This window comes from Protopterus annectens, chromosome 12.part0, assembly GCF_019279795.1.
Source record: "Protopterus annectens isolate FY-2018-M chromosome 12.part0, PAN1.0, whole genome shotgun sequence".
NCBI classification, from domain to species: domain Eukaryota; kingdom Metazoa; phylum Chordata; order Ceratodontiformes; family Protopteridae; genus Protopterus; species Protopterus annectens.
The window spans coordinates 1532220631-1532241977 of NC_056746.1; the positions used below are offsets into that span (position 1 = coordinate 1532220631).

General features: G+C 37.3%; 1 protein-coding gene across 1 annotated transcript in view; it reads left to right on the plus strand.

The window, feature by feature from the left end:
• EVPL (envoplakin) overlaps positions 1-21347 on the plus strand; it is a 231892-nt gene that overhangs the window by 197490 nt on the left and 13055 nt on the right. The window contains exon 21 of the mRNA XM_044090500.1: positions 5015-5107. Coding sequence (XP_043946435.1) covers positions 5015-5107 — 93 coding nt within the window. The remainder of the gene's footprint in view (positions 1-5014; positions 5108-21347) is intronic.

Sequence of the window (21347 nt, forward strand, 5' to 3'; positions counted from 1 at the left end):
ATATAAAATATTGTTTGCTAAGTTCATGACAAATCAATATATCATATACATTACTACAAATGTATATTAGATAAAGGTATGCAAGAAAGTTTGATAAAGCAGCGAGTGCAACAGACACATTCAATGGAGAAAGAAAACAAACTTATTGCTTCTTTCACCAGAATCTGTGTCTTATATAAAAAATAACTTTACCATCACATAATCAAACAGCACTCTTTTTCGAACGTGTGTCTCACACAAATCTACTTGGTGTCATTATTGATAACCATCTAAAGTTTGATATTCAAATACAGCAAGCTATCCAGAAAACCTAGAGAAAAATTGGACTCCTGTATTGTAACAAACACTTTTTGACTGGCAATGCCAAATGAACAATAACCTCTACATATCTCCTACCTTCACTATTATGCACAGACCACATCTATACCAACCTTCAGCAATCACTACTGGCAAAAACTGAACAGTGGTATAACAAGATAGCTAAATTCACCACTAACCAATATGCTAAATCCCACCATTGTCTAGCCTTAAAACAGGCTGCCTAGGGCTTCCACATTATCTCTCTGTCACCCAGTCAGCAACTGTTTATAATATAATCTACAAACAACAAAACTGTTCTTTTTTTCCAACTTATATTTTGTTGCATTTTCAAATTTAAATGTTAACAACAATGACAAAAAAAAACAGTATACAATTAAAGAAAATGAAAAACATACAGACATTTAACATAAATTGTCTATATCATCCTGTCATGACAGAAGAAAAAAAGAACTGGTTATCTACTGTGTAGTAAATGACATTAGTCAACACAATAAGACATTTATCTAAATAAACTGAGGTAATATAGACATAATATTAGGAAACAAAAGGTGATCAGTAAATAATATAAGAAGTAAATTAAACCTTTGAACTCAACTATTTACAACTGTACAAATAGTGCCACTAATACTTGAGAAATAGACTTTTACTAATCATATGTTATTTTACAATGAATTATGCTGCTTAGAGATTTTATTTCAAAGTTATTAGAGAGAGGGTCTTCCATACCAAATAATGCAGGTAATTACATAGTTATAACATAGATATTTATTATTCTAATATGTGGTCTATGATATTTTTCCATATTTTTAGGAATTGTATTTGTTTCTTTTTATCATTAATTATGAGTTTGTGTAAGATTATGTAAGTGTGAGCCATATTCATAAATTCTCCCCAGTTTAATTTAGATCTGTCTATACGGTTTTGAGTAATATATAATATGACTAGTTCAAATATGAGGATCAGAATTCTTAAATCTGATGTGGTTATGTGAAGTGAGTTAACATGTAGAATCGCAAATTCCCAGGATAAGGTAGATTTCCCATAACCCATTTTGTCGAGGTTAATTCTTAATGAGTCCCAGAGGTTATGTGCAAATTTGCAGTACCAGAGGATATGTAATAAGTCTGCTATTTTTGATGGACAGAAGGGGCAGAAAGGTGAGTTATTTGGGAAAAACTTATTTAGTCGTTCTGGCGTGTAATAGACATTACTGTTGACCATTAACTGGGTATAAGTCAATTTCATGTAGAGAGAGTATTTGTTTGTATTAAACCATGCTTGTGAGAGCTGAGCATTAGTTATTTCTGGATTCTTGTCTTTCCAGTATTGAGTAGATGTAAAGGTGGACTGGTATTTTATAGAGGTGCTTAACTTATATGTAGCTGATAGCATTTTTTTTTGGAAGTTTTAAGAACTTGACTAAGGCCTGTGTGTTTATTACATTTTCTATTTATTGTGGGATGTCTCCGAAGATAGATATATTTTCCACCAATTGTCTTAATATTATTGTGTATTTGTCATTAAGGTTAAAACTGTTCTGCACTCCAAGAATTAGTGGAACCTTACACCCCTGTACAATCAACATGCCCCACTGACAAGAATCCATTAACCATAACTAAAACTAAGTGTGCTTTTTCTTATTCTTGCATAGGGGAATGACTGGGTTAAGGCCATTAGCTTAATCTAGTAATAAATTTTATGAAAAAAACAAGTAAATGAAAAATAATCTAACATAAACCAGTAATGCAGCAGAGATACACGCCAGTAAAATTCCAAAACTACACTGTTTTATTAAAATACAAGAGCTAAGCGCTTTCATCCCCTCTATGGAACTTCTTCAGAAGTCTACATTATAACACATTTCTAACTTTAAAAACTCACAAAGTAAAAACACATGACCCATAATCAACCAATAAAACTCACCTAGAGTTAATATGCTTCAATTTCAATACAGTACTATTTGAAAGTGCTTAATTTAAACCAGGGTAATGGGTCACATTTAGTCTTATTTGCCATTTTAACTCACACAAATCCAGACGTTCATCCACAACCCTCCCCTATGCATCCTTTTTAATTTTGTTGATAATCAAAAAAAACAAAAAAAAATGTATAGTGTTATACATCAAATGTCTATAAAGGGCATTAGTGTTTTTTGTTTTTTAACATTTAAACAGTGCTCATAAATATGGTCCTTCAACCTCCTAGAGGTTTTCCCCACATAGAAGATGGATATTGTTTACAATGAGCAAGATAAACCACATTCGAGCTATTACAATTATGTCTTCTTTCAATTTTGTAAGTAATATTCCTAATAAATTTGTTACCACAAATAATGGAAGGACACTGACTACAGAAGCCACATTTTTCATACCCATATATACAAGCTGTTGCTCACTCTTAAGCCCCCATTCTAACCATTTCTTAAATGACTTGTCTTTTCTATAAATCATTATGGGTTTTTCTCCCTTTTTTACACTGACATTCTGATCTTCTTTAAATACATTCCAGTTTTTCTTAATAACTGTAGCTATGGCTTTACTATCCAAACTGAATGTAGATATAAAAGTTTTTCTCTTGTTTTGTGGTATGTTACCCCTTTCAACAACTTTCCCCATTGTTGGTTTACGGTATATATTGGATATAAATCTATTGTTCTCAAAATCATTGGTAATCTCTATATCCAAAAAGTTGATTTTGTTCACATTACAACATGAGGAGAAGGTAAAAAATTCTACAGTATTGTTTATATAATGCAAAACGATCTTCCAATTTGTCAAGGGTATCCTTCCATAAAAAAAAAATATCATCCAAAAATGGTATACATAACCCAACATTGCTTATAGCCACAGTTTAAAACATATTGTTCTTCCCATTCGGCCATGACATCATTTGCAAACAAGGGGAGTCAGAGACACAGGCAGCCCCCATTGCAATGCCTGTTGTCTGTTCAAAAAACTTGTCCTCAAAGTATAAAAAATTGTTTTTCAATACTAGGTCCATTAAACTTGTCATGGCCACGACCCTCCAACTTTCTAGTTGAAAATATTTGGTCACTTGGTTGTCAAACCATTTGGGACCCTCCTGATGTGGGATGACCGAAAATAAACTGTGTACATCAATAATCACAAAAATTAGTTCAGGGGCAAAAGTGGCACAACTCAATTTACTCAAAAAAATGCCAAGAGTCTTTACAACCTGATCCTTCCTTTCCAAGCCACTTTTTAAATTGATTTCCAAAAATTTTGCTATAAAACAGTTCTTTGACCTTGCTCCATCTATAATTGGGCAGAAAGTTGATTTGTTAATGTCAGGGTGAATATCTGGAATACTAAAAATTTGTTCAACAACTGGCTTGGAAATGAACATAAAATCAAATTCCTTTTCAGTAATTTGCTCCTGTAAATGCATGTTGTGTGTGTGTGTGTGTGTGTGTGTGTGTGTGTGTGTGTGTGTGTGTGTGTGTGGTTTGTGGTTCTGGTATCTTACAATGCAGGCAGCTGGGTGGCTATTGGAATTATTCCAGGAAAAGCCCACTAAAAGGAGACTGCAGGGAACAAATTAGATAATCTAGAGGGGATACAGCTCTCCAGTGGCCTTCAAGAAACACCTAAGGATACCTGGCATTTGCTGTAATCTGTGAATAGGAAAAGAAAAATCTGATCTAATTTCATTCATCAGCTTCCAACATATGCTGGCAAGAAAATAAAAAGAAAATAAAAAGAAAATGAAAGGAGCTGAAGCAGAAATAATAACGGAAAGAAAAAGTGTAATACAGATACCCCCAAAATCTTTATTAATATAGCCCTCTAAGAAATTATACTCCCCACAGACACACTTCAATATATCCTGCAGTCATAATTAGAAATGGATGACAGTGAGTTCAAGGAATGACCACATTATTATTTTTTATAGAAAAGATGGTGAAATCCTTGAAATCTGATTCATGCTCCTGGCAGATAAAGATAATGCAGATACATTCATATGGAAATAAGGCATAGCAAATGGAATTTTGATAGCCCAGGATGAGAAAAGTCACATATAAGAATAAGAATGGGATGTGAATAATTATTTTCATAAAGGAAACGTCAATTCTGGGTAAGACTGAAGGCATCATGGGAAGTACACAGTAGTCTGTAGATCTCCAGGATAAATGCCACTGCTATCTGCAGCTTGCCATATACGTTCATAGATAAATACTGGATGAGCTGTACTTACGGGCCATTTTAAGCCTACAAATTTCCATTTTTGTGCTCAAGTTATCCTATCCCATTTGGTTTGAGATGGACAATAAATATTTTTCACCTCTAATGAGAATAAATGGGATCATACCATAGATAACTTGAGGGAACAAATGCATGGGATAAAGCATTCAGGATCTTCCTCTGTGCATTAGTACTACAGGGGCAGTATTGGTTAAATTTTCTGTTTCCCACCCATAGATCCAAATTATAATCAAACCATTTTTCTTCATTCAGAATCCTATACCTGACAACCAGTCTTCACCAATAAATGAATAGTTTTACTAACACGTAGAGCACGTTAAGGGTCTGATGTGTTGAAGTATTCAAGAGTTTTTAGGTGTGTGCTAATATATGCTTATATAAATTTAAATCATGTTCCCAATTTTATAAAAATAGCATTCAATATGCAGCCACAAGATATTTTAACATATGCTTTTCTTTTTTGACTTTAGGAAAAAGTCCTTGTGAAGCAGTACACTGAGGCTGCTGCAGCAAATCAGTCGCAGCTATCACAGCTTGAATTTGCAAAGAACGTTCTGGAACAGGTAATGACCTAAACTGAACTCCAGTCCTGGAAATACTATTTGATGATCTTTACAACAAAAATAACAAGCTATATATATATATATATATATATATATATATATATATAAAATTAACTGAATTTCACTCTGAGCTGATGAATTTAAATCTTTGCCAGTAGATTGAAAATGCTTACTCCTCAATATTTTCTTATTTACTATAAGTCACTGGACTGACATGTTTCTTAAGAGCAAATTTGTCATGCTTGGTGATTTACTTTTAACAGGAACTTTTAATTTATTACTAAAGCAGGGATGGAACTGTACTATCTTTCAGTTTGCCAGATCTGTGTATTTTGCAGTAAAGATAATTATCTCTCAAGTTTGCTGTTCATAGTAGTATTAACAAGAAAGAGCTTACATTTTCTCCCATCATAATTCTGCTACCTACTACCTATTATATAATATTTGTGTATGTATAAATTATAAATCCTCAAGAAAACAATGCTTCATTTTAGCAGCCTCATATTTTGGCTTACTTATTAAATAAAAAGAATTAAAAGGACAGGTTTATATGTATACACACACACACACACATATATATATATATATACATATATATATATATAAAATAGGGATTCAGCTCAATCAAGATTCACACCACTAATTTATTGATTAGAAAGTTAGCTCTTGAACTGCCTGAACCAGTGCCTGTCAATAAATATAGGTTCATTGGTTCATAGATGTATACAAGCCCATGCATACCAAATGTTTCCAACAAGTTTAGAAACTTTAAGATTATTCTAAAGGGTCTATATAGACTATGACTTGGGTGATCAAGCAATTACAGCCTGCCAGCTTCCATTACAGCCATAGATGACAGACCAAGGGCAAATTTCCGATTCCCCATCCACTGGTCCAAGTTACATTTGAATTGGGTTAGAGAAGAACCCTGTTCACATGAATGGGAAGCTTGTCCCAAAAAGGGGTAGTCTCTCAGACATGTATCTGCCCCCCTAACATGTACTGTTTATGTTGCAAGTAAGGATTAATTTTCTAGATCAGGTAATTCTGATGCTAATTGTTTTCCAAATATGCAAAAGGTCCATCAGACCTGGATCCAGGATGCCTTGTATGGCGGGCAAAGATCAACCCTCAACAGTCTGTAGGAGGGAAAGGGCTTTAATTCAATTTGCTTTGGACATGTTGTTTATGCGCCATATCCTTTTGGTGAGTAAACTCCATGGAAATTCCAGTTGTTGTATGTGCCTGGTTAGGTGCCAATTGAAGGGGGATGTTGTTCTCAAAGATTGTACTGATGAGGGCCGAATACCATGGAATAACAACTTCCCCAAACCTAGATGCCATACTTTTGATTATAAGTTGCTTAACACAGAATGATTTCCATATTACCATAACCACACGATGGTCGAGAGCCAGATTACTGTCTACATGCATCCCCAAATCCTTGACTACTGGGTCTACTCCTATGGGGGTGCTATCAGTGAGGTAGTTTCCAGGGGTAGCTAACTTTCTAAAGAATACTATTATGCATTTATTGGCATTGAGTTTTAGAATGTGGCTCTGGTAGTGGTTGTTTGTCTGGGTCAGCCCATCTTGGAGGATATCAGTGTGTTTGGGGGGATTCTATGACTGCACCTAGCTTGCAGTTGTCTGCAAACTTGGTCAGTCAAATATCCTGATACTGGTCATGATTTCAGAGAAGTAGATGCCAAAAAGCAGTGGACCGAGCACAGAGCCCTGAGGTGCTCCAATAGTGGCTGGCCTCTTTGCGGAGGTGGACTCCCCTATCCTAAATTTTTGGATCCTGTCTGGGAACTACCCAGCTAAGCAGGTGACATTAGGATTTTTACCCAATTCCGTGAGTTTGCACATTGTTCTGTACTGTCTTTGAGGTTGCATTTTATTTATTTATTTATTTGCAGGTAGATAACCAGGATGGTCCATTGGGCCACGTGGAGCCTGCTTTCAATAGAGTCCTGGGGAGAAAAGCTCCAGAAAATACAAATATTGTAAATTACAAAAATTACAGAATTGCAAAATTACAAAACTTACAGATTAGTAAATGAGAGTTAGAAAAAATACAGGGTAACAACAGTTGCAATAAAACTGGCATTTGAGGGTAAATGCATGAAAAATATTTTCAAACAAATTAAGCTAATACTAAGTGTGATAATTCGTACAGAAATGATAAGGCTATAGGAGGCTATTAGCAGATATGTTTAGTATAGAGATAAGTATTGTCAAGGAAGTTATGAAGGATGGGAGCAAGAGCATTCCCATTGTGAGATTAAGTGTGAGTGAAGCAAAGTTCTGAAGACATAGAGACTGTTTGTGGTACGGATAAGAGGTGGGAGAGAATTCCATTGACGTGCTAGGCAGAAAGATAGAAGATGTTTCCCTGGAGGGTGGCCAGGTTTCTGTAGTTCTATTAGATTTTGGAAATAGGATCATAGGCATCTGTTGGGAAGTTGCATTTGGAAGGTAAAGGCAAGGGAGGGGCAGAGAAAGGGGCTAAAAATAAGTTTGTGTGCTTGGATGAGTTGAATGTAGGTAAGTGGGAACTGGGAAGCTCAGGCCAGTTCAGTTGGTGCAGGGAGATGCAGTGATGGGTATTTGATCTGTGGCCAGTTGCGAATTTTGAAATTTTATAGTAAGAGCAGGAAAGTTTTGATTTGAGGGAGGTTTGCAGGTTAGTAAGGATAGAGGCATTTGTAGCTACAAAAAGCCTTATGGCTGTCTTTGGCCTAGGAAGCTATCTGTACCTCAAATTTGGCTTGGTAGACTTGATTTGCCATCTGAGTTGCTTGTTTAGATTGATGAGAGATTTTTATCCTGCTAGGTGTTGCACTTCCTAATTTTTGACATGACTTTCTTTCTTTTGTCATATAACCTATTGATGTTAGGATTCCATCATGGTGGCATGGGGAGTCTCTGGGTTAGGAACCTGTCCCTCCAGCAGGTTCTGTTTATTGTGGTGACAAGATGAAGGTCCTTAGAGCATGTGGCATGGAGGGAGTGAGACTTTTTCAAATGAAGCAGGTCTAACAATACTGGGTCAGACATGGCTTTGTAGGTCAAGCAGAGATCGCCTCTAAGTAGGCGATATGAGACGGAGTATAGCTGGAGTTTTTTTAGCCCTTCTGTATAGGGCATGTGTTTGAGTCCTAAGATCTTCTTTGTGAGGAACTTTTGTGGCCTTTCCAGTTGTTGAAGGTATCTAGTGAGGTACATGCTGAAATGGGCAGTGTACTCTATAATAGGTCTAATGAGGGACGAGTAGAGAGGGATTATGACTTCTTTTTTCCTGGATGCAAAACCTTTTGTAATGAGGTGTGCCATGTAGAATGACTTTCTAATGATGGTGGCAACATGGTTGTCAAAGGAGAGGTTGCTATCTACCTGTGTCCCCAGATCTCTTATCACACCTTCAGAGTTAAGTGGGCTACATTTCTTTACCACTGGCCTTCTTTTATTGGATGACAATCAGCCAGTTTTGAAGCAGGTGGTGGCCTCTGCATGACTAATGTCACTCTTTTTTTGTTGTGTAACATATGTAAGGTGACGTGCCCAAGAAATACAGTGTTACCCAGTGCCTTTTTCTGTTCTAGTGATAAAACTGTATAGTGCAAACTAATAATTATATAACAGCAGTTCCAACACTAATGATTGCGATACTGAACGTGCTCCATAACTATACTGAGTAACTGTAATAGTACACAGAATATTTTAGATTCATATTCAAGTGCAAGAGGGGAAACATGAAAGTGAATTCCATCTGCTAGGAGACTGTCCATCAAAGAATTACTTTTCTAGTGAGTGCATCGTACAACTATACTTTTTGTTGGAGAAAACTTGAGAAGCAGTTCCTTTTTTACATATGGGCAGAATCCCAAGAAATTATGAGATAAATCCAGTATGATCAACACCCAAAACAGGATTTCTTCAAATACAGCCATCCCATAGCCAGTTCTAATGGAAGCATCTAATTTATAAAATTTGGTAATATGTGGATATTTGGCAAAGTAACAGCTTAGATATGTACTGAGATGAAACATTCTTAAACTGGATGACTATATCACTTTCAGTAAAAAGAAAGTGGACAAAAAACAGTAGCAGGTGTGCCAACAGCCCTAGAGGAATGCATTCTGACAGCAGCTGTCAATGTTCTGTCTGTCATAACAAAAGTCACTGCAATGCACAAGTTGCCTTAACAATGTGCTTTGTTACAGCTCTGCTTCATTTTGCCATTATGAAGATAAAATGCTGGACATTTTTGTTTTTTCTACATATCTGAGCTTTCTGTACTCATCTAGGGTATGTAATTTTCACCTCTTTTCCGGTATTGGAAATAAATATCAGTTGTATAGATTGTTTCAAAAAGGGCATTGATAGTAACCATTTGAAATGTCGGATACCACTAGAGTGAGTCCCGAGACATGGAGACTGAATGCTGGAAAGATCAGACCTACATGTACTAAGCCTGAGATACCATTTATCTGAATATTCTCTTTTTTCCAAGCTATGGTGATCTTGGAGTTGGTATACATAAGTTTGGGGGGTCTGGGGGTGCCCATCCTGCAAAAAGAAGCTTTAAGGAGAAAAGTGATTTTTGATATTCGATCTTCTCCTTTGTTTTTAGTCCTTTTTTTTTCAGCTTGTTGGCACTCGGCATTTTGAGTGTCGACATTTCAATAGGGAGCCTGGTTAACACTATTTTAATCATGAAAATTAATTGTCTTTTATAGCTTTCACTGTGAAAAAATCTGAAGGCTTTAGTATACATTAATGCCTGCAATTCTGGATCATTCTTGCTGACGTTACTGCAAACAAAAAAGTGTTTTCCAAGAAAAAAAAATAATTTAGGTCCAAAAAAATAAATGATTCAATGGGTGGTGCTATGATTCAATGGGTGGTGCTTAAGTGCCAAATGTAGGAAAAAGTATTGTGAGTTAGGCACAAGTGTGTAACCTCTTTTATGAAAAGGAGCAGTGTGCCCCAAAATTGATGAGTGCTGTATTAATAAACACTGAAACAAATCCTTATCTGTCCCGGAGGTCCACATCACCTTGGAGACATTTTTCAGGTATTCAGCTCATAACATTTAATTTCTGCACTACCATGCAATGCCATTGTGACCTTAACCCTCCATAATGTTGTGCAGTGATGTACTGGCATGGTCTTTTCTGTCCTCGTATTTCTGACTGATTAATGCTGCTATCCATTGTTAATGTCTAGCTGAATATGCAGGTCTGCAGCACTATGGAGCAAATATGCAGTAGACGAAGAGTACGAATGTTGGGTTCGAATAAATATCTCGGTGCATGTGTAAACCAGTACAGCACATACTAGAAGCATTCAGAATGTTTTGAGAAGGATGGAGAATCCTAAAAGGCACACTAATGAAGCAGAAAATAGGGACCAATATGAAAATATACATTTGGTGGGACTCACTGAGAGGTGATAAGAGTAAGGGGGTTCCATTGGTTTTATAAATAAAACACCTGCTAGTAGTTTTGCCACAGCATCCAAATAAGTTATAAACTTCATTACCCCAACAGCCCACAGAGTAGGAAAAGCAGGCACCCTAGAAAGAAAGCCCTAATAGTTCATTATCACACGCCATGAGTATAGAGAAAACAAGTGACTGCTACATTTTACCTGGGCAAACAGAGGACTGCTAATAGAGGATGAGAGATTAAATGTAATTGTCAGCATTTTTGTTTTTATTGTGTACTGAAAGGAATGAGTGTGCAAAGATCATCTTCACCTTTATAGAAGCTGGGGCAGTTGCCTGATTTCAACACCCATTTATGGTGTTACGGTGTTAAAAAAAAATGTATGTGCTTGCAACAGCATTATTTTACAATAAAATTTGGATCTAAAGAAGTGGATGGAAGCTTTGTCTATTTTAGAGACTTTTACTCAGGGATCACTATGCAAGCATTTTCCTGGATTACTAAAATGGAAATTCAACAAAAGCCCCTTTTCCAGCCAGTCTCAGGCACGGACCGTGGTATTTAATAGGATTTAAGAAGTATGTTCCAGTTAAGGAACTTTTGATTTATTTAAAAAATGCATGTACAGTATCAATCAATGATCAGTAATTGAACCTGCTGACAGACCACATTAAAATTCATAACATCTACAAGGACATAAGGCAGAGGAGATCTACCTGCTAAATGAAGGAATTAAGGGGAGTGATGTACCCAATAGTGCTGAGGCTAGATGATGGAGCAACAGTAGAGACCAGTCAAGATGCAGAAGCAAAGGCTCAGATGGGATCCTGGTAAATCTATGTCTGAGGATGAAAAGGAAGCAGAGAGGTGTATAACCAGGAGTAAGCTGAAGTGAGAGAAAGAGAGAAGTTCCAGAATGATAGACACCACTGTAGAAAGCACCATGAAACAAATACTTTGGTATAAAAAGCAAGTTTTAAACTGTTCTTAAGCACAACACTACAAATATGTTTTCGTCCAGCAGACTTCATCAGATAACAATCAGTAATGGACTCCCAGCTTTATATAGTGACATCAAAATTCACTGGCCAATCATAAACACTGTTCTCATAAAAACCTGTTCAGAAACACTTAAACCTTTAAATTATTTATAAATATTGCTGAACTACTTTAAATACATGTAAAAATTATCATATTAAAATTTTACTTAAAAATTACAATTAAATAATTTATTTAATTGCAGTAGTAAGAAGCTGTATGTAAAAAACATTGTTCTGCCTTTTTGCACCCTCTAGTGGTCATTTGAAATATAATGTATAATAAACATATAATCTGGCAGGGATATAAGGAAGTTAAAAATTCTAGTACAAGACAGGGAAGGAATGGATCAGGGTGTGAGGATGTGAGCTGAGGACCTCATGGGAGGTGTGTGCCAGTGCACTGTTGGAACTTCATTATTTGGCCTTTTGGGGTAATATGTAAATTGTTAAGCTTGGAAGCAGCCAGGACAGGTGGATAAGGGTGACATTTTCAATAGAAAGTGTTAGAAAATGCATGAAGGCAGTCACATTTAAATGGTCATGGGGTAGGACTTGTAGAATGCTGGGAACGTTTCTAAACTATTTATTGTATGAACAGGGTTGAAACTGGTGGAGTAGTATGCCAGGGGTTGGTGTGTGTGTGTGTGTGTGTGTGTGTAAGGGAAAGCTTTATATTGAGCTAGGATACTACACTGAGTTGTCTATTTACCTATATGGTGTAATTACACTTGCCCTTATGGCCTTGTTCATGGCTGAAAAGGGAGTATAGGCAATCACAATTCCCTGGTTTGCAACCAGTAAAATAAAAAACAAAAATAAAATAGTATTATGAATTTCATTACTGAGATTTCATCTAAATTCAGGTCATCCCACAGCACAGAGGGATAAAGCCTTGACTGTGCCCCAAATGACCCATGTTGGACTAGCAGCATGAGCACTGAAGGGACCGGGTAGGGAAGTATGGGATTGAGTGGCTGATGCTGACATGTCCATCCTGTGAGGAGAGAGACAGTCTAGTAAATGAAGAGAGGAGCTAGTGGCAGGTGATGGCCAAATGTGGGGAGCTATTCAAAAAATTGCTCAACTTGGGGATTCAACAAACTGATTACTTATTTATCAGCAATAGCATTTTAATACAGAATGGGCTAGTTATTTATTCATAAAAATGTACCAGTAAATATCTATACACACACACACGTGTGTGTGTGTGTCTGTATATCTATCTACATACACACACCTATACACAACATATACACACACACATACATATACATACATATATATATATATATATATATATATATATATATATATATATATATATGTGTGTGTGTGTGTGTGTATTTCATATATGAACAATATAGTCTTGAAAATCAAAATCCTGTGACCACAATATCGAACTCCCAGACTTGTCCCCCTGCAGGACCCATGTTAGCACTTGTTCCTGGCTTCACATCCCTACAGGACCCATGTTAGTACTTATTCCTAGGCTCACACTGGTACAGTTATTCAGGATTTAAGATTGTTAGACATTGTGGTCTTCATAGTATCATAGTAAGATGACTCTTGATCTCTGTTTTGTAGTTGGGGTGTATTTTTAGTTGGATGGAATTATTCAGTATTTTGTGATTTGATATTACAGGTTTTCAGTGTTTTATTGTTAGATATTTTGAGTTTCGATATTTCAAGGTTTAGATATCAAACTACTTACAATCCTAAATACTCTTCTTTGAAATACCAGATCCTCCCATCGTACATAACCCTCTCACAAACTAATCAGACTAAACTATACATCCCTTCTAGTGCCCTGAAAAGAACCCTAAAACTCATTTCCCACTCCCTGACCAGGTTCAAAATCATTGAGAGAGCAGTCCATCAGTGCAAGATTTTAATGCCTACCATACGTTCATGCCCACCACACTAGATGAAGGCACTAAAAACAGTTGTGAGTCACTCAAAAAAATAAAAAAAAAAAGAAGCAAAATTTCATCTCCAAACTCATTAGACAGGATAATGACCTGGAACTCTTCCATATCCATGTTATCATTAACAAGCACCTTATCACATTAAAGCTAGCTAGAGAACTCTGTCTGTGTTCCCTTTGGCCTATAACCCCCACCTGACCAGAAAGTAGTCCCTATGCATTCAACCAAAAAACATTCTCTTAGTGGACTTCAAATACCACTCTATCATCTGCTAAACATATTCATCTCTTAACATGGACTTCATCAACACAAACTCATTAAACCAGGTAGCCCACATCCCAACTAGGGGCAACAAAATCCTGAACTTGGTTCTCATCAATATGGGACAGTTCTGTTTTTCTATCAATTTTAACTTCTTCCTGTTGTCATATTAGACCATAAATTAGTCACATTCATCATAAGACTGAAACTCGAAACATCCTTCAGTCACTGATCTACTAAAATTAATCTACTAAAACTGACTGACAACTTGACTAAATTCAACAAACCTTTCAAACCTGCTGAACCCTCTACGTATGCAAAATCCTTTATCTCCAAATTCTATGCACATGTACTTAGCTGCATAGAAGTATCTGTCACCCTCTGAAATAAATACGATGACTAATTAAAAATAAACCTCTATGGTTGGACCCAAATATAAACAAGTTCTACTATAAAAAAAAACATTTCGAAAAAAAAAAAAATTAACTCACTAAATGCCAAAAATGCTTTTGCCAAACATAGCAGGAAAATCCAGACTCTGATCAAATCAACCAAACCTAGATATGAAGTAAAAACAGCCATCCAAGCAAAGACAACCACAAAGCCTTCTTTCTTTATATATCTGTTAACTGACATTTGATTACCGGGAAAGTTCAAATGGGTCTAATCATACCCATTTTTAGAGGAGGTCCAGGGAGAAAAGTTTTGGTTACAATATTCATATAATGTTAAGAAAGTATATGATTTACAGTTATATATAACAGGAAGTGTTTACAAAACTTTAAATGCATAAGCACAATAGGAAAAGAAACAGATTATACAGTTACAAAAAACACAGTTCCCAAATTATTCCAACGCATATATACCATAGATAAGTATATTTCTTGGAGGTTTACAAAACTTGCAGAGAATCGAGTCTATTTCAAGACATCATACGAGTCCCAAATAAATAGAGAAATTTAAGAAGCAAGCCAGAATCAGTCAATTGTTTTAGTTCAGTAGAATTTTTCAAAGGATTAAGAGGGGATTGCATCTAGATCGGGGGATGTTGTTGTAGCCCTTTACTCAGCCCTCATTAGGCCAATCATTGAATATAATGCCTCCTTTAGCATGTATCTGTCTAGACACATGCAACAACTAGAACACCCACAGGGATACATTACAGGATACAAAGCAAAACATGTCCTACATGGACTGACTCAAAGTCCTGTCACTAAACTCGGTATCCTACAGACTGCGAAGAGGTGACCTGTGTCTGGCATACAATGCATCCTCTGATCCATTACTGATGGATTTACTGCAAATTAGCAAATCAAATGGCATCAAAAATACTCGGAATGTTTGGAGAAAAGGTATATTTCACAGAGGATATTGTTATCGTGGAACAGATTCCCCATCCACATAAAACAAAGTTCATCTCTGTCCATTTTCAAGTACAGTTTAGAACTATGAAAAGGAAACAGAAAATTCACTCTAGGTCTGCCCCCTTTACTGCTAATTGACAGAGGCAGCTCCTAAATGCTTTACAGTGAATGCAGGGGTGCCCTTAAATTATCGATGAAGCGATCCCAGTTATTCTCATCAGGGGTAATGTATAAGTATCGACCACTGAATGGGTAAGGCTAATCAATAACCAAATGGAATAGGTTATTTCAAGCACAAAAAAAAGAAAATTGGCTAGGCTTAAAATGGCCTGCAGGGTCAGCTAGCCTAATCCTTATCTATGAACCTATGAAACTATAAGAGTTATGAGATAACAGACATGAAAATCTGGATTAAGATAAGTATGCAGGTGGACAGATTCAGTAGCAGGTTTATCCAGGAGTAGTGCAAGAAGAGCCAAGACTTTGGCAGGAATTCTTTTAGTGTTGCTTTGAAAGAGCAAAGGTTAAAGATTGATCTAAATGTCAAAGGTAAAGAATTCCAGCATTTGGCTACTACATAACAGTATAAGCTGTCCAAGAGATCTGTTTGTTTTATGGACAGAAAGGAGTAGTTTGCTATGAGATCATATGCATCTGTTAGGATGATAGCGGTTGAGAATGGAACATAGGGCAGGACAGGCTAAGGATTTATGCATAATGTTATATGTAGTAACAGTCTTTAACTATCTTATAAACTACAGAAACAATGCTATGCAATACAGAGAGCTAATAGTAAATTATATAACATAGAGGACATAGCCAATCTACTAGTGCATAATTTTAGCCCTAACTTCACCCCCCCCCACATTCCCAGATCACCTACCAGCATCCACATACCCTTCAAATCTCTCCCAAGAACATCTCCTCAAAGCACTATCCAAGGCCAAGAACACTTCTGTAGGTCTAGATAACACACTGGGATGTCGACTTCCAGGCCTGAAACAGGACCCGTCAAACCCCCTATGGATGTTTTTCAATATATGCCTCCAAACAGACTTTGTATTGGATGAACAGAGAGCAGCAACAGTCATTCTCCTGCACAAAGGTGAAGTGGTAACTGACTCATAAGTCTGGCCATTCACATCTGTAAGGCTATGGAAAGGATCATTATAGAATTAATAAATGATCCTGACTACTTAACCTGGTCAACTTCTTCAAGAAGGCTGTTGAAGCAATGGATGAGGGTAAATCAGTAAACACTGCATAGCTAGACTTCTCAAAGGTGTTTGACACCATCATACACTCAGTTATAATTGATAATCTCACTCAACTAAATGTAAATCCCTATGCAACACATTGGATAGCAAACTGGCTCTAATACAATCCAAGAAATTAGGGTGGGAGGCTCTACTTCCTCAAAAAAAGCTATAAATAACCTTGTACCATGGTTCAGTCCTTGGGCCACTCACCCTTGGCAGTTACTTCTCAGATCATATTTATTTATTATTTATTTAACATTTGTTGACGCATGTCTTTGTAATGTGGGAGGAAACTGGAGCACCTGGAGGAAACCCACATGAACGTAGGGGGGACATGCAGACTCCACACACAAGGCACCGCAGCTGAGAATTGAACCGGAGAACCTCTTGCTGTGAGGTGACAATGCTACTGCTGCACCACTGTGCCATCCAATAATAAAGCTAATGTTAATGGGTTAAGGCTGATCAAATTTGCTGATGACTGTAAACTCGGTTCCATCATAAACTCTTCAGAAGACAACGAGCTCCTCGCAGAAGGCCTTTCCCAAACAAATAGCTGGCGTTAAAATTGATGTATAAAACTAAATGCCAAAAATGTATAATATCCTTTGACAAGGATGACATCCCTAGTAACTATTACATCAACAACATAACCCTGAAAATTGATCTAGTAGTTAGGGATTTTGGAACCTATGCAGACAGTGAGCTGTTCTTCATTCAGCATGCATCCACTATTGTAAGAAATACTTTTTTCATTTCATAGTCTATTAATAAGGGTATGGTGTCCAGGTCAAGGGATCCGATCAGTCTTCTGTATTCAGAACTTATTAGGCCAATCATTGAGTATAAGGCCACATTTGGTATGTACCTGCCCAAATCTTGACAGTACATGAATGACCACAATGCTTTCTCACCAAGACAATCAATGGCCTAAATTATAAAAGCTACACTGACCATCTCAAAGCCCTGTCTCTCTTCTTGGTATCTTACAGACTACTGACAGGTGATCTCTGCCTTGCTTACAGAAACTCATTCAATCCCATCCTTTCAGACCTACTATACATCCTCAAGTCCAATGGAAGTTAAACACCTGCTCAAGAGATCTTAAATCTCTTCTGCAGCATAACATAACATGTTGGAGGTCTATATATGTGTCCCAGAGAATATAACTTCTCAGAAATTGTCTTCCTCTCCACATAAAGCAAAGAATGTCTCTTACTCTGTCCAAACGTAATCAAGATGAGTGGATGAGAAACTCTGGGTTTGGAACCTTTGTCCTTTATGGATAGGGGTAACATGTAAATGTCTGCTCAACTTTAGGTTAGTCATACTTAAAATACAAGGACCCTAGGTTATCTGTACTTGAAATATAAGAAATAAATCTTCTTGAGAATGCATGGCTAGGTTTCTAAAAATCCTCACAGACTAATGGCCTAGTAAGTACCTATAAACCTATGAACCTTAAACTCTCTGATTGTTCACTAACCTTAAGACTCCCCTAATGCTCCCTAAACTTAAAGTCCCTGATCACTCCTTAACCCTAAGACTCCCTGTCAGCTCCCTAAACCTGAAGTCCCCAGTCATGCCCCAACTCTAAGACTCCCTTCCCACTCCCTAAACTTAACCTGCCTGATTTCTCCCCAGCCCTAAAACTCCCCTCCCCTAACACTTTGACTCCCCTATCTAAAGCTCTTACTCAGTCCATGACCCTAAGCCTAAAGCCACCATTCATAAATTTAACAACAGGAATGAGTGATACAAATCCATTCACTTATAGTGCAAACTGCTACCAACCGAAACATGTCAAAGACACAGTCCAACCACCAGTAAAGCAGCATTCAAACTAATACAACTCAACAAAAAATGTATCTTTGACCTGATGCACTAAATCTATGAAACTTTATACCAAAACTGACCATTCATATTATAAGCCAGCTGGCATCAAATCTGTTTTATGCATGGGATAAAGCTAGTGCAGGTTGTCTTAACCTCATATTCACTCTCAGATCTCTACTGTCTCATAGGATTTAAAATTCCACAAACTGCCACCATCTTGAAAAGACATTTAGAAGGGAAAGATGCACAGAAATACTCCAAAAGCAAAAAAAAAAAACAACAATCAGCGCCATGATGTAAAGGGATAAACTGGACTATAGCCCAGGTGACCATAGTTCATTTAGCAGCTCAGGTGTCTGAGGCACCAGCAGGGGAAGGACGGATGTGCCTTTCTTGGAGAGCAGGGTGCACAGTTGTATGTTCCCTCAGAGTGATTACTGGCAGAGGATGGGGACTTATAGAGAGGTGTTGCCTAAGACGGGTCTATATTAAAACTATGAAAGTTTAGAATTTTGAATGCTCACAAGTGGAAATTCAAGAACTCAAAATTGCTATTGTCGAGGGCTGTGCCCCCCACACCTCCCACTAAATATATATATATTCCAGCTCCGAGACCGCACTACAGTGAGGAAAGGGCAAATATTCCGATCTTCACTGTACTGCAATCAAAAAATAACATCTAGTTCCTGAATTTCCACTCATATGAGCGTTCGAAATTCTGAACTTTCATCATTTTAATATAGACCCGCCTAAGATGAGTGTAGGCAGGAGTCCTTGGCTGAGTCACCACAGAGGCAAGACAATACACCAGCACATTCCTGTGCAAATCCACCCAAAGACAGGGAATGGAGAGACTAAGCCATATACAAAAATAACCCCTTCAGCAATATGATGCTAAAATAGGAAGCCTCAGTCTCCTCACTGGCCCCGACAATGAATCAGAGTAAGTCTGGAGGAAGAATCTGCATCTATGGATGAGTAATGGAAAATTTATCCCAGGACTGTCCCCAGTACTACTAATGGACACAGGCAGCTCCTAAATGCATTATTCCATGCATGAGTCCCCTAAAATTATCTGTGGTATGATCCCAGTTATTCTCACTATGGATAATATATAATTATCGTCCATGGGATGGGTAAAGCCAATCTCTAACCAAATGGGATAGGTTAATTCAAGCACCAAAAGGGAAATTGGCTAGGCTTAAAATGGTCCACAAGGACTGTTATAGTGCTTACCTATGAACCCATAAAAAAATCAAACAGAAAAAATGCACATCTCCAACTCAAATTCATTAATAATTTAGCATAAAAAATAAAAATAAAAAGGAAAGAGAACAAAGTGGGAATCATGGCTATGGCACAAAATAAATCCACTTTACTGTAATAAAAATACTAAAAACTTAAATTTACATGCATTACCTATGGAGGAACCATAAAATGCATCCATTAAGGGAAAAGTAATCTCCTGAAGAAAGTGAAAGTACAAACTCCACAAAGAGAAAATAAAGCAGTTTAGGAAGAGACAGGAAAAGAGTAAGATGAAAACAAAGGTTGGGAGGCTGGCATAATGGTGAAGGCATTTACCTTACAAATGTGAAGTGCAAAGTTTGATTCTCACATGGGGTAATTGTCTAAACTTAAAATAGCCCATAAGGTCAGTTAGCCTAATCAATAACCAAATGGAACAGGTTATTTCAAGTACACAAAAAAAAAAAATGGCTAGGCTTAAAAATGGCCTGCAGGGTCAGCTAGCCTAATCCTTATCTATGAACCTATGAAACTATAAGAGTTATGAGATAACAGACATGAAAATCTGGATTAAGATATGTATGCAGGTGGACAGATTCAGTAGCAGGTTTATCCAGGAGTAGTGCAAGAAGAGCCAAGACTTTGGCAGGAATTCTTTTAGTGTTGCTTTGAAAGAGCAAAGGTTAAAGTTTGATCTAAATGTCAAAGGTAAAGAGTTCCAGCATTTGGCTACTGCATAACAGTATAAGCTGTCCAAGAGATTTATTTGTTTTATGGACAGAAAGGAGTAGTTTGCTACGAGATCATACACATCTGTTAGGATGATAGCTGTTGAGAATGGAACATAGGGCAGGACAGGCTAAGGATTTATGCATAATGTTATATGTAGTAACAATCTTCAACTATCTTATAAACTACAGAAACAATGTTATGCAATACAGAGAGCTAATAGTAAATTATATCACATAGAGGACATAGCCAATCTACTACTGGATAAATGTAGCCCTAACCTCCCCCCCCCCCCCACTTTCCCAGATCACCTACCAGCATCCACACTCCCTTCAAATCTCTCCCAAGAACATCTCCTCAAAGCACTATCCAAGGCCAAGAACACCACTTCTGTAGGTCTAGATAACACACTGGGATGTCGACTTGCAGGCCTGAAACAGGACCCATCAAACCCCCTATGGATGTTTTTCAATATATGCCTCCAAACAGACTTTGTATTGGATGAACAGAGAGCAGCAACAGTTATCCTCCTGCACAAAGGTGAGGTGGTAACTGACTCATAAGTCTGGCCATCCACATCTGTAAGGCTATGGAAAGGATCATTATAGAATTAATAAAAGATCCTGCCTACTTAACCTGGCCAACTTCTTCAAGAAGGCTATTGAAGCAATGGATGAGGGTAAATCAGTAAACACTGCATAGCTAGACTTCTCAAAGGTGTTTGACACCATCATACACTCACTTATAGTTGATAATCTCACTCAACTAAATGTAAATCCCTATGCAACTCATTGTATAGCAAAATGGCTCACTAATACAATCCAAGAAATTAGGGTGGGAGGCTCTACTTCCTCAAAAAAAGCTATAAATAACCTTATACCCCACATTTCAGTCCTTGGGCCACTCTCCCTTGGCAGTTACTTCTCAGATAATATTTATTTATTATTTATTTAACATTTGTTGATGCATGTCTTTGTAATGTGGGAGGAAACTGGAGCACCTGGAGGAAACCCACACGAACGTAGGGAGGACATGCAGACTCCGCACACAAGGCACCGCAGCTGAGAATTGAACTGGAGAACCTCTTGCTGTGAGGTGACAATGCTACCGCTGCACCACTGT